Source organism: Marmota marmota, unplaced genomic scaffold, assembly GCF_001458135.2.
Source record: "Marmota marmota marmota unplaced genomic scaffold, marMar, whole genome shotgun sequence".
NCBI lineage: Eukaryota > Metazoa > Chordata > Mammalia > Rodentia > Sciuridae > Marmota > Marmota marmota.
This window is the reverse complement of record NW_026000164.1, coordinates 19555825-19570339: the sequence shown is the minus strand read 5'-3', so window position 1 is coordinate 19570339 and position 14515 is coordinate 19555825. Positions and strand designations below refer to the sequence as shown.

Below are 14515 nucleotides of genomic sequence, written 5' to 3'. Positions count from 1 at the left end.
GGGGGGGGGGGGGGGGGGGGAATGAGAATAGAAATGCATGATCACTAAAAGTTTAGAAGCACAAATTTATTTCCTTGCAAAATTACTAACAGACATTTCACAAAAAAAGAAAACTTTGTAACTGTGTAAATCTATTCCTAAAACAATAAGCCAAAATATTTTCTTCAACATCCCTTCGCAAAGGTAAATACATGTAAGCTGGAAGGGAAATAATAAGAGGGGAAGAAAGGGAAGGAATGGATGTTAACCTGCTTTACTTCCAAGAAACTCCCTTGGAAGAAGGAACAGAATACAGTGTAACCCCTGCTATAAAAAAAAACCCTGACCAATGACATTCCAAAATCAGGAGGTCTTGTGATTCAGCTGCTCTAATGCATTCACACTTTGAAAACTGATTTTAATCAAATACAATGCAACAGGTTTTAATGAATACAGTTTATTTTGAAGAAAAGGAGAAAAAAAAAAAAAAGCTGTTATTAAAACAAAAACTACTTCCTTAGAGGAAATTCAGATTTGGGACAGAAGACTTGGGATTGAAAAACATGTGCAGACAGGGCACCTAGGACAAAGAGGTAGTATGCAAGTCATAAAGGAAGATTTTTTAAAAAGAATGCCCTCAGTTTCTTCCCTGTCTCCTACTTTGCTGTCTCCTCCCTCTCCCCCATCTTTTTTATGTACACAACTTTCAGATTCCCAAAACTCTTCAAATGTGTTTCAATTTTTACTGCTCAGTGCTCCTCTAGATAAAACACAGTTGGATAAAGTAACAGAGAAGCAGTATGTACTTTTTATCTGTTTCATTTATGAGAAAATCATAGTAATGTTATGTTTTAGCAATTAGAAACTACATCATACTTAAGAATCAGGAAGATATTTGCTCACTTACTAAGGAAGACACTAGTGCTGAACTGGACACGCTGGAGACTTTATCCACAATGGCCTGTTTCATGTATCTTTCAATGGCTTGTAACATTGTTCCCTAATAACATTCAAAAAGAAAAAGCTGTTGAAGAAAAACATGTCATGCAAAATTACTACTTTAAAATAACTCACAAAAACCAGTCATATACTTGTTTCTGTGCAAATATCCAGATGCCTTAAAGGAATTATCATGTAATACAGTAATCATATTCCAGAGGGCAGAACCCAATCAACCCAGTAGAAGCTTCAAGGAAGAACATTTAGCTAGGAATGGTGGTGCACACCTGTAATTCCAGTAACTCGGGAGGCTGAGGAAAGAGGACTGCAAGTTTGAGGCCAGCCAAAGAAACTTAGCAAGACCCAGTCTCAAAATAAAATATAAAAAGGCCTGAGGATGTAGCTCAGAGTTAAAGCAATATTGGATTCAACCCCAATTAAAAAAAAAAAAAATTAAGATTATTTGTAGGAAAACATAACTGTTCAACAATGAAATAAACAGTCTCAAAATGGAGAATTACAGTTTAAAGAGAACAGAGAAGTTAAACCTATAAGTTAAAGATATTATAAAGAAATTTCTGTATAGGGACAAAGGCCAGTTTTGAAGTTCTGAAGATACTTCTATGTGAAGTGCATATATATTATATGTGAATCCCAGACAGTCCTATAAATTAAATGTAACTCCTGATTATCTTAGACATATAAGAAATAAATGTGTAATTGTAATATCCTACTATAGTAAAACCTCAGTATGGAAGTCTTGAGAAATAAAATTCTTTTTAACCTTCACTGGGAAAAATGTGAGCAGTAAGAAGGTGGTAATACAGTGGTGGCAGATAAAAATGAGTGAACCAAGATCAATATTCTGGCATGGCCAAATCTTATGTTACCAATCAAACAATGAACACAAAAACAACCACAATGAAACAAAAAGGCAGCAAAAAATTTAACCTGTTTATATTATTCGTTCTATAATCCAGATTTACTAAATTTACAATTTGATCAGGCCCAAACTTTAAAACATGAGAAGGTTGCAAAGACACACATAAGATATATCAAAGCATGAATTATAGTACAGCTGTTATTCAATCTGTTTGGCAATGCTGGCCTACCTTCATTTTAATCTTTTCTACTCAGAATTCCTAGAAAGGAATAACCTGATGTACTTTATATGACCTAATCCTTCCAGACACAATGGACTAGATCAAAGTTAATCACCTGACTCAGACCCAAGTGGATACAAACTACTGGCTTTACTAAGGGATAATGAGATTCTCTTAAATATCTTGAACAAGGGGGCCTAAATCTGGTAGATGATAGATCATCACAGCAAATATCTGAGAAATCTTACTGCTGAGTTAGTTCCCTTAGAGCTTTCTATTTCTTGCTCTGGTGACTAGTTAATAAGCCTCTAATTCTGAAACACTTGTGTCCTATAATAAAGTTTTTTATTTTTAAAATGAAATTTGAATGGGTTTTGTTTCCTATAACCAATGTGCCTATTATAGTTTAGATATGAGAGGGTTCCCCAAAAGTTCATGTATAAGATAATACAAGAATTTTTATAGGTGAAATGATTAGATTATGGGGTATAATCTAATAAGTGGATTAATCCATTGATATGGGTTAACTGGCCAGTAACTGTAGGCAGGTAGGGTATGGTTGGAGGAAATAGGTCACTGAGAGTGTGCTTTTGGGATTTATATTATGTCCCTGGTGAGTAGAGTTCACTCTGCTTCCTGCTTGCCAAGTCTTGAGCTGCTTTTCTACTTCAGGCCCTTCTACCATAATGCTCTGCTTCACCTCATACCTAAAGATATAGATTCAACTGACAATGGACTGAACCTTTCAACCCAAGAGCCAAAATAAACACTTCCTCCTCTATGTTGTTCTTGTCAGGTCTTTTGGTCACAGTGACTAAAAAGCTAAATAAAAACAGTGCCCTAATTACAATAAGTTTGTGAGGGCAAATACAGAGAAAATAGACTAATATGAATAAACAAAAGGAAAAAAACAAACTGAAAGAAAAAAAAAGCCTGGAATCACAAAAGCCTTTCCGGTGGTCTTGTTTCTCTTACACAGAAGATTGACCAAGTCAAACCAGGGGATCATACTAAATGTACACATCATTAGCAGTTAAAAAGCTCCCTTAGGTAACTCAGTAAGACAAGAGAACTTACATCTGTGATTCGGCAGAGAGCCCTGATGGCTGGACCTCGGTATATATCTTCCTTTCCAGTCATGTCCTTAGTCAGACTAAAAAAAACCAAATTAGTTAAATGGACATCAATTGAAATGTTCTCTCCTAAGGAGTCCACTCCTAGCTAATTCTCAATTGTTCCCGTAGTTATCTTAACACAGTTACTGAATCAACAAATGTTTGCAGAGTATATTCTTTTTTAAAAAATATTTATTTTTTACTTTTTAGTTGTACACAATACCTTTATTTTATTTATTTATTTTTATGCAGTGCTGAGGATCGAACTCAGGGCTTCACATGTGCTAGAATAGTGCTCTACCGCTGAGCCACAACCCCAGCCCCTGCAGAGTATATTCTTTTTGTAAGTGCTAAATCTATTAGAAGTGGACTATTCTAAGCTACAGAATACAATGATAAAACAAAGTCCTTTGCCTTCATAGAACTTAATGCTAGTGGAAAGAGAGATAAAAATCACATAAACAATAACAAGGGAAAAAAACACAATTTAAAATATTGAAAATTTGCATTAAAAAATAAAATAAGGACAACAGTACTGAGAGGCCTAGGCTGAAATCCACCCAAATCCTTTAGTAGACAGAACTTTTTATAAGCAACTCTCAAAAATTATTAACCCATGAAGTCTATCTCACCCTCCTGTACAACTTTCTAAAATAATAATCAACAGCTTCAGATATTTCTGCTGAGCTTTAGAAACAGGTATAGACATGAAGACTGAACAACAAAATTCTACACCCATACTTTAAGAAGGTTTTTAACGGAGGACTCTCCCTTCTCTTGTCTTCCATGCACTTATACTATCCCCAAACTATCAATTCCCCATTCTTCAACTCCTCTTACATAATCCAAAATAGCCCAACTCACAGCATTAGGACACCAGAGGAAAAAGTTGAGAGTAACCAAGAGTCCTCTGATTTCTTTCTTTTCAAAATTATAAATATAATTCATTTAACAATACATTTTTAAAATATTCAGAAAAGTATAAAATAATTCTTAAGTCTCTGCCCACCTACCTAGCCTTTAATATCACTTAGAAACAACCACTGTAAACAGTTCTTTATTAAAGAAGTTTTTAAAACGGTATACACATTATCAAAATGTACATCAATGGATGTTCACTCCTTTGACACCTTTCCTTTTTTACTTAATAATATGAGAACTTTTCCATATCAGCACTTACTATCTATCCATGTATTTTAAAATATACAAATATTTCTAAAACACATAAATATTTCTAAAATATCTTTTTAGTGGCAGTATAAATTTACATTGTTTACATATAAATGATTTATTAACCATTCTTTTTAAACAAAATTTACAGTTTTCCAATTAAATTTAAAATGGAGCCTTCTGTTACTCAAATTTGGAATAACATGGCATCACAAAATTATATAATGATAGAAATTACTTTTAACAGAAAAAATAAAAGTCCAGGATTCCAAACTGATGACCAAAAAAAAATTCTTTTTAAAAGGCATTTTTTTTAAAGGGAATAAAGTTATTTTTTAAAGAACGTCAAGTAATAAATGATAAAAATGGGGGGAAAAATGACCATTTTCAACCACCATAATAATAAAATCAGGCAAGTAATATCAACGAATGCTAAAATTATTGGTAAAAGATTGTCAGGAAAACAGATATGCATAGTATCAAAGTAAAATAGTGAGTTAACTTTTGTGAAACTTGTAGAATAGAAATCCATATTGCCTTTCCCATCCCCCAATTGGTAGCTTTTATCCCAGCTTAATAATTCTTTTTAAATTTTTGCACTGATTGGGAATGTTGGGGGTTTTTTTTCACTTTTTTTTTTTTTTTTACTATTAATATAACTTGAAAATCTTTTCATATGAGCACTTATATAATCAGACTCTAGCAATAATCTGCAATGCCATCTTTTATATACTAAAGTCATATGTGAATTTGAGTTTATTTCTGTACTTTCTCTTATATGACTCTTGTTTCGGGTTTTTTTTAAATCCTTTTCAGTGGAAGTTTATTTTAACTACTATACCACCATACAATTTTTTTTTTTTTTAATTGAGAGAGGTTTTCCCTGCCCTCATTCTTTATCTAAGTTATCCTGGCTATTGTCAGACTATTTCAGATGAGATTTAGAATCATTTGCCAAATATTAACATTTTACTTAGATAACAATAAATGTTGGCAAGGATGTGGGGGAAAAGGTGCACTCATACATTGCTGGTAGGACTGCAAATTGGTACAACCACTCTGGAAAGCAGCATTGATATTCTTCAGAAAACTTTGAACGGAACCACCATTTGACCCAGTTATCCCAATCCTCAGTTTATTCCCAAAGAACTGAAAATCAGCATATTATGGTGACAAAGCCACTTCAATGTTTATAGCAGCTTAATTCACAGTAGCTAAGCTATGAAATCAATCTAGATGCTCTTCAACAGATGAATGAATAAAGAAAATGTGGTATATATACACAATGAAATATTACTCAGACATAAAGAAGAATGAGATTATGGCATTTGCTGGTAAATGGATGGAACTGGAGACTATCCTGCTAAGTGAAATAAGCCAATTCCAAAAAAACCAAAGGCCAAATGTTCTCTCTGATATGCAGGTGCTAACAAACAATAATGTGGGGGGATAGAAGTTCACTGTATTAGACAAAGGGGAATGAAGGGAAGGGAGGCAGGATGGGAATAGAAAGTGGAATCAATCGTCCATAACTTTCCTATGTTCATATATGAATACATGATCAGTGTAACTCCACATCATGTACAACCACAAGAATGAGACATTGTACATCCATGTATGTATAATATGTCAAATACACTCTACTGTTATGTATATCTAAAAAGAACAAATTTTTTAAAAATTTTAAAAACAAAAATTAAAAAAAAAATTTTACTTGGAAGTGTCCTGTACTCAACACATAGGCTAACAAAGGATGGATTTTTTTCCAATTTTCCAAGCCTTCTTTAAATGTTCCTCATTTCATTGAGATAGGCCCTATACATTTAAGTTTGCTTTTCAATATTTCATCAATTTTGTATGCCACTATAAATTGTACCTTTTATTATATGTTCTAATAAGCATTTGAATATAGGAATACTACTAATTTAATCTCCACAAAATCCTAATGGGAAGGGATTAGTACTATTATAGATTTAAAAAAAAACACCAGGGCTGGGGTTGTGGCTCAGCAATAGAGCGCTTGCCTAGCACGTGCAAGGCCCTGGGTTCAATTCTCAGCACCACATAAGAATAAATAAAATAAAGGTATTGTGTCCAACTACAACTAAAAAATAAATATTAAAAAAAAAAAAAAGCACAGAATAACTTGTCTGGAAAGCAAAAGGGTAGGGGAATTCAAATCCAAAAAGTTTGGTATATTAGTCAATCATGTTAAATAATAATTTTGCCACCTTCTTTACAGTATTATTTCTATCATGCAGTTACTGGTTAATATGTGTAGAGCAGTGGTAATATTGGTTATTTCATATTGTTCCTGACTTAGTAAGTATGTTTCCAGTTAACTATAATGCTGACTTTAGATATATAATATACCTTTCTTTTAATTATGACAGCATGATGTACCTCTTTCTCTTAAGAGTTTTTAAAAAAAAAACAGGTATTGAATATTGACAAATGTCTTCTGGGCATATAATTATGTGGCTTTTACCTTTGATCTATTAATACAAGAAACTATATTTGAAAAATTTCTCACATTAAAGAATCCCTGAAATGAGCCCTCTATATTGTGATGAATTCTATTTGTCAAAATTTTATTTAAGACCTTTCTATTAGAGATGATACGTAATATCATTCTCTAGTTTTCTATACAACACTATTTTTATAAGCCTTTAAGTGCAATCACTTTATTCTACCAGTATGGTCTACTTAAGGCTTTCTGTCTCTTTGGGGGTCAGTTTTGATAATTTATGTTTTCATAGAAAAAAATTGCTCTGAATTATCTATTATTTTTCTCAATCAATTTTTATTCATCTCTGATTACCATTGCTAACATCTTCCTATGGCTTTCCTTGGGCTTTTATAATTTTTCTGACTTCATAAATAAAATACATAATTCATTGCTTTTCATATTTTCTCACTGCAAAATATTATAAGTTTAAACACTGAAAACAAACATACTTCAAATATCCCTTAACATTTGCTTTCCTTTTCTGCTGGAAAACTAAGAAGCAAACTTCCTAAACTCTCTGCAGCTAGGATACACACATATGACCTAAGTCTGTCATGTAGACATAACTAAGTCCATTTAAATACAGAAGTAGGCAATGTGTAGGAAAATAAGATTTTTTCTTTTTTCATTTTTTAGTTGTAGATGGACACAATACCTTTATTTTATTTATTTTTATGAGGTACTGAGGATCGAATCCAGTGCCTCACACATGCTAGGCAAGTGCTTAACCACTGAGCTATAACCCCAGCCCCAGGAAATAAGAACTTTAGTTAGAGACAGCTGCTTTTTCTAGTGTGACTGCGGTGGAACTTTGGATATTTCTTGAACGTATTACAGTGCTTAGCAGGTGACCACAGCAACAGTATGTTGCTAAAACACTTCTGTAGTGTGAGTGATTTTCCCTGATGTTCTCTTTCTGGCTCTGTAGGATGCAAGCTTGGTTCTTTAGACTTCTAAAAAGTCTACAAACTAGATTCTATAGTCAATGGAGAACCCTAAGGAATACATTCATTTAGTAATTTCAGTGCTAATAACTGCAAATTTTCCTTTGAGGCTGGGGCTGTGGCTTAGCAGGAGCGCAGCACACTTGCCTGGCATGTGTGAGGCACTGGGTTCGATTCTTGGCACTGCATATAAATAAATAAAGGTCTATCAACAACAACAACAAAAATTCCTTTGAGTATAACTTTAGTTGAAATAATAGCTTTTGATCATTCATATTTTTTAAATATACTGCAATTTCAATTTTCATTTATACTCAGGCAAAAGATGAGGCCTCTTTTTTATTTTTATGTATATTTTTATGTACCTTAATATTGTTATTTCCTTTTCAAATAAATTTATAGTTTCCACTGTAACAAAAAATATAGTCTCTACTATATTTCCGCTCTCTGAAATTAAGTAGTTTCAGGGGATGAATGTATGCTAAACACTTAACAAGTTTTCCATGAACACTTGTAAAGGTAACTTTTCTATTATAAAGGTATAATTTACATAAAAATTAATCTTTATAAAGCATAATAGTCAGGGAGTTGGGGTTGTGGCTCAGTGATAGTGTGCTCACCTAGCATGGGTAAGGCACTGGGTTCGATACTCAGCACCACATAAAAATAAATAAATAAAAATAAAGGCATTGTGTCCACCTATAACTAAAAAAAATATTAAAAAAAAAAAAGCATAATAGTCAGATCCTTTCTACCCCTCTGTGGGTTGGTTTTTGTTTTGCTTTGTTTTGTTTTGCCTTCTATTTTTAACAGGGACTGATACTATTTTGTTTCTGTTTATATTTTTTGTGATTTTTGGTGATTATACTTTGATGCAATTGGTAAATAATAATTCATTATAGTTCTATTCTTGTTTTGGGTATTTATAATGTACTTGTAAAGGTAACTTTTCTATTATAAAGGTATAAGTTACATAAAAATTAATCTTTATAAAGCATAATAGTCAGGGAGCTGGGGTTGTGGCTCAGTGGTAACAGTGCTCAGTGGTAGAGTATTTATAATGTATTCCTCATTCAAAACTTTTCTGCACTAAAACCAGTTTCCTAATATTATCACTTGAGCTTCCTTTCAATACATCCTTTCACATTCCGACTTCATGACCTTGTTTACAGTATATAGTATCTAGTTAGTTGTATTTTAATTTTTAAACTAATCTGAATTTCTTTTAAGGGGCATGTTTAGGGTTAGTTCCATTGATTTGTTTTGTGTTAGGACTATTCTGAACACTTCTTTTTCCTATAAGGCAGCACTAATAGAACTTTCTGCTATGATGGAAATGTTCTACATTATCCAACACAGTAGCCATAGTTAGATGTGGTTACTGGGCGCTTACAATATACTAAGCAAAACTATGTAACTGAATTTTAAATTTTATTTAACTTTAATTAATGTTCATTATACTTTTTTATTTTTAGTTGTAGATGGATACAATAACTTTATTTTATTTGTTTATTTTTTATGTGGTGCTGAGGATCAAACCCAGTGCCTCACACATGCTAGGCAAGCACTCTACCACTGAGCCACAACCCCAGCCCTAATGTTCATTATAATTTAAGTACACACATATGTGTATACAGCTAAGGGCTACCTGATTGGATAATACAGCAATAAGGGTTGTGTTGTGTTTTGCAGTGTTGTGGGTTTTTTTTCTGAAATGTGGAAGACTTACATTCTAACTTCAGTTCTTTTTGTGGTTGCAATAAGTTTAGATAAAACAGTTGTCCTATGAAAGCCAAAAAAATTAGTGTACAATGTCTCCTCTTTCATCTGCCCTCCCTTCTCTATTTTTGTTAATATCATTCTTTTAGTATTATCATGAAAAACATTTATAATTATGCACATTATAACATTTAATTCTATCTTTAACCATAATTCCGAAAGTAGTTTAACCTTACTTCTATAATTGAATAAATTTAATGTTTACTGCTAACTTATTTCCTACACTCTCGCTATTACAGAATTCATTCTTTTGACTTTTGGATTACTATAATTTGAATTTTTAATTTTTAAAGAAAAGCTTATAGGTATTATGGTCCCTGAATTCTGAAAGCCTGATTGCTTTCCCTATACTTGAAAGACAATTTGCTTAGCTATACTATTCTTGGCTCTCATTCTTTTTCTTATAATTTTGCAGACAGGGTTGGCATGCTTTTTCCAGAAAGGTTTGGTTAGTAAATATTTTCAATTTTGTAGGCTATATGTCTCCTCCACACTATTCAATCCTTCAGCATGAAAACAGCATACTTAATACATTAAAAAAATGTGTGTAGCTGTGTTTGAATACAATTTTATTTACAAAATTAGTAGTGGCTTTGGCCATGGGCAATAGTTTGCTAATCATGCTCCATACTTCTGTCTTTGCTTGGGCTGCCCTAGCTGCAAAGGCTTGACTACAAGACTTTTATTTAGGAATGTGTTCAGAGGACAAGTAGAGCACAGGGATGTTGAACAGGGAATAAAATCAACATAAAGAAGTTTTCTTGAGTGGGTCACTGGTACAGGCAACTGGTTGTTTAATAAGCATTCTTCTCAGAACTTTATGAAATACATTTCAGACCCACTAGATATTGATCCCTGGCTGAATATTAACCCCAGAGTGTCAATTCCTCCATGCTTTTGAGGAGTAAAATGTGAACTGCAAGTGAGTAATGAACATCAAAGGAAAACAAACACACAGGTACTATTAATGTGAGTGAGCTGAGCCCTGCAAAGAATTGCTCACCACATCATAGCTTGAGTCAAAGATGAGATCATGCAAAGTGGCTCAGAAAAGGCATCTAATGCAGTCTACTCTGTGCACCCCTCAAATTTGTACATGTCCTTCATTAACTCCAATCTACCACTGAGGTTTCAAGGTAGTAACCACCAGAAGACTAAAGATAGGAAGATAAGGAGAACTTGGTATAATCCTTGCTGCTACAACTCATTCTAAGACCATACTGGATAAACTTCATCTCCTTCCTATAACCACCTATACTATTTTTCCCTCAACCTTAGTCAGCACTTCATCTAGTCTTGGTTACTTGTCCAGTGGCTGACTCAAATACCCTAAAGGATCTGATACCCAAGTTGGACCACTGATTGTTCCTTATTCCCTATACACCATTGTTACAGGCATGAAAAGAACTAAAATATGCCCAAGTAAATTCTAGAAAAAGTCCTCCTTACCACCATTATATAGAAATAATCCTAGCTTCTGACTGGAATCAAGACCAATTAGTTACCTCTATGAGTATAGTAGCACCTTCTTTACCTTCACTAACATCATGAATCCAAAGTGACCCAATAGTAATCATAATTCCAGATCTGCAAACTGGCTCACTTCCTGCTCTAGATCTTCTGACATGGGAGTGTGGGATGCCTATGATTGACAACTTCTCACTTAGGCATGTATAATGGAGAAGTGTCAGGTATTTCTGTGCTAGCAAAATTCCTCAACCAACAGGAACTAGGAGCCCAGAGTGAAATGTATCTTCCCTTTCATCCCTCAAAAACATTGTCCCCTGGAAATTAGACCTCTAATCTCAATTCAGGGTGGTAATTATATGCCACCTTAGTCCATTCTGCTTGTATAATAAAATACCTTAGACTGGGTAATTTATAAGGAAAAAAAATTATTTGCTCACAGTTCTGGAGTCTGGGAAGTCCAAGATCAAGGCACTAATGGATTCAATGAAGGCCCATTCTTCATAGATGGCACCATCTAGGTGTCTTCACATGGCCAAAAAGATGATGGAAGAGAGGAAGGCAGCTCTCTGAAGCCTCTTTTATAAAAGCATTAGTCCCATTCATGAGTTCATGGCCTAATCACCTTTCAAAGGCCCTATTTCTTAATACTATTACATGAGGAACTAAGTTGCAACATGAATTTTGCAGGGACACAAATGTTTAAACCATAGCAGATACATATATTCTGTCACTGGAATGAGAGTGAGATGGTCCAGTCCTACTTCCACTTCTTAATTCCTAGACTCATGTATTTATTGGTGACATTTCCATATACTTGCCATCAAATCAATGTATATATCATGGAGGAACATTCCCCAACCAATCACAGGGTCCCATCTCCAACCAGGTATCTCACCTGAGTATTTGATAGGCTATATTACCATTCCATTAGGCTGCCTTCTCCTAGGTAAAATAGAATATGATAAAACAATTGTATCTCATAGTCAAGAGTCCACTGTCACATTATTGTATCATAAAATGGGTGGCAAGGTCAAGCAGTATACCATGACAATAATTGAAAAGAGCTGTTTGTATCACAACTTGGACCTATGAAAAACCCTTAGTTCATTTTATATTCCATTGACATGCTTTACAAAAATTATGTATTCAAATTCATCAACCTTTTATTATTTCTGGAATTTTAGTCATAAGTAACAAAACCTTACCTTAGATGAATATTAAAGAGGAATATATCCATGTTTTCTTCTAGTATAATATGTATAATTTCATTTTTTAAAAATTTATATTCCTTATTCATCTACAGTTTATTCGTGTGTATGAGATATGGATTGCTAATGGTTTGATTGTGTACCCCAACAGTTCATGTGTTATAATCTAATACCTGTTGTGAGGTATTAAGAGGGTAGAAACTTAATCTGACTATAGGGTTTAAAGATGGAGCCTTTGGGAGGTGATTAGATCATGGAATTGAATCCTCATGACTGGAATCAGTGCCCTTATTTTTAAAAATATTAAAAAGAGTACAGAGAGCTAGCCTACCAAGTGAAGATCACTTTGGGGTTTAGAACTGAAAAAAATATGAATTTAAGGCGACATGATCATGTAGACCCTAGAAGGGGTTTTAAATTGTTTTTCCTCTTAGAAGTTTTGTATCTTTACTATCAAATTTATTCCCAAGTATTTAATCTGTTTGGTTCCTGTTGTAAATGGGAAGGTCTATCACTATGACCTTTGTGTGTCTATATGAAATCTTCTGAGTTTTATGTTAATTTTATCCCTTGCTACTACACTAAATTTTTTTGAGTTCACTTTACTATTGAGTATCTAGAGTTTCCATGAATTCTATTACATCATTTAAAAAGAAATTTTATACTTCTTTATTGATTCATTCTTTTTAAAAAAATTGTTTTTTTAGTTGCAGATGAACACAATACCTTTATTTTATTTACTTTTATGTGATGCTGAGGATTGAACCCAGTGCCTCACACATTCTAGGTGAGTGCTCTACCACTGAGCCACAACCCCAGCCCTTAATTCATTCTATGTTTCAAATTGGTTTCTCCTAATTGCATTGCATAAACTTCTAGTACAATGCTGAATAGCAATAAAGATAATGAACACTCTTGCCCTGTTTCTGATCTTAGTGCAAATAACTTTAGTGTTTCCCTGCTTTTGAAAAATATTAGGATCATTTTTGGCAATTTGTACTTCCCTAGGAAGTTATACATTTCATCTAGATGTCAAATTTATTTCAAAGAGCTCTATAAATCTATTTTAGGATTTTTACATTTCTGTTGTATTCATTATTTCTTCCTTGTCATTTCTTATTTTGTGTGTTTGTGCTTTTTCTCTTTTTATTTTTAGTTCCTTTTTTATCAATTTAGTCAGTGGTTTCCTATTTTGTTAACTTTTCAAAAAGCAGAATTTTGATTTATTAGATGTATTTTTCCATTATTTTCTTCATTAATTTCTGCTTTGATCTATGTTTCCTACCCAATGTCTTCTTTTAAATTATTTTGTTATCTCATTTTTTAGCTGAGAATTTAATTTATCCATTTTTATTGTTTCCTTTTCATAAATAAACACCTTAGTGCATTCCCATATGAATTTTAAAATCAGTACCTTCAATTTCTACAAAAAAGCCTACTGGGATGTTTGTTGATGGATCTGTAGATCAAACTGGAGAAAATAAGCATCTGAACAATATTGAGCCATTCAATATTGTGCAGAGTTATAACTAATTAAAGTTATAACTAATTAACCTCTCCATCTATCTTATTAAATTTGTATCAGCAATGTTTTATAGTTTGCAGTGTACATATGTAATACATCTTCCAACAGATTTACACCAAAGTATTTCACATTTTAACCCTATTGCAAATAGTATTAAGTTATAATTTATGATTATTCTTTGCTAATATATTGAAAAGTAATTGATTTTTGTATATTGATCTTATATTCTGCAAATTTGCTAAACTCACATATTAGTTCTTGTCGCTTTTGTTAGATTCTACCAATTTTCTACATAGATGCCACAGGCAAATAAACAAGTATTGCCTTTGTTGTTCAAGTGTTCACATCCTTAATAATTTTTCTGTGTACCTGCCTTATATTTTTGAGAAAAAAAGTATTAAAATTGCTAACTATAATTATGGATTTGTCAATTTCTTCTTGCAATTCTATCAGTTTTTGCTTCAAATTCTACCAGTTTTGCAATTCTATCAGTTTAACAGGAACCTGTTAACAGCTGCATAAACAACCAGGAGTATTATGTCCTCTTTATACGGTGAAATGAAACCCTTATCCCTGATAGTATTACTTATACTAAAATTCATATTATCTGATATCAATACAAAGAATGCAGCTTCCTTGTTAAGAGTTAGCGTGTTGTTATCTTTTTACAATTTTTACTTCTGTTTGTTTCTACATATTTAAACTATATTATTATAAACAGCACAGTTAGATCTGGCTTTTTAGAAAATCCAGTCCAACAACCTATGCCTTTGA

The 14515-nt window shown here is 33.0% G+C and overlaps 1 protein-coding gene across 1 annotated transcript in view; it reads right to left on the bottom strand.

The window, feature by feature from the left end:
• Positions 1-3237, bottom strand: part of Copg2 (COPI coat complex subunit gamma 2) — a 95261-nt gene extending 92024 nt beyond the window's left edge. The window contains exons 1-2 of the mRNA XM_015493826.2: positions 3099-3237; positions 887-979 (exon numbers count right to left, since the gene is read on the bottom strand). Of these exons, the coding sequence (XP_015349312.1) occupies positions 887-979; positions 3099-3161 (156 nt within the window). The 5' untranslated portion in view covers positions 3162-3237. The remainder of the gene's footprint in view (positions 1-886; positions 980-3098) is intronic.
• Between the last annotated feature and the right edge of the window lie 11278 nt (positions 3238-14515).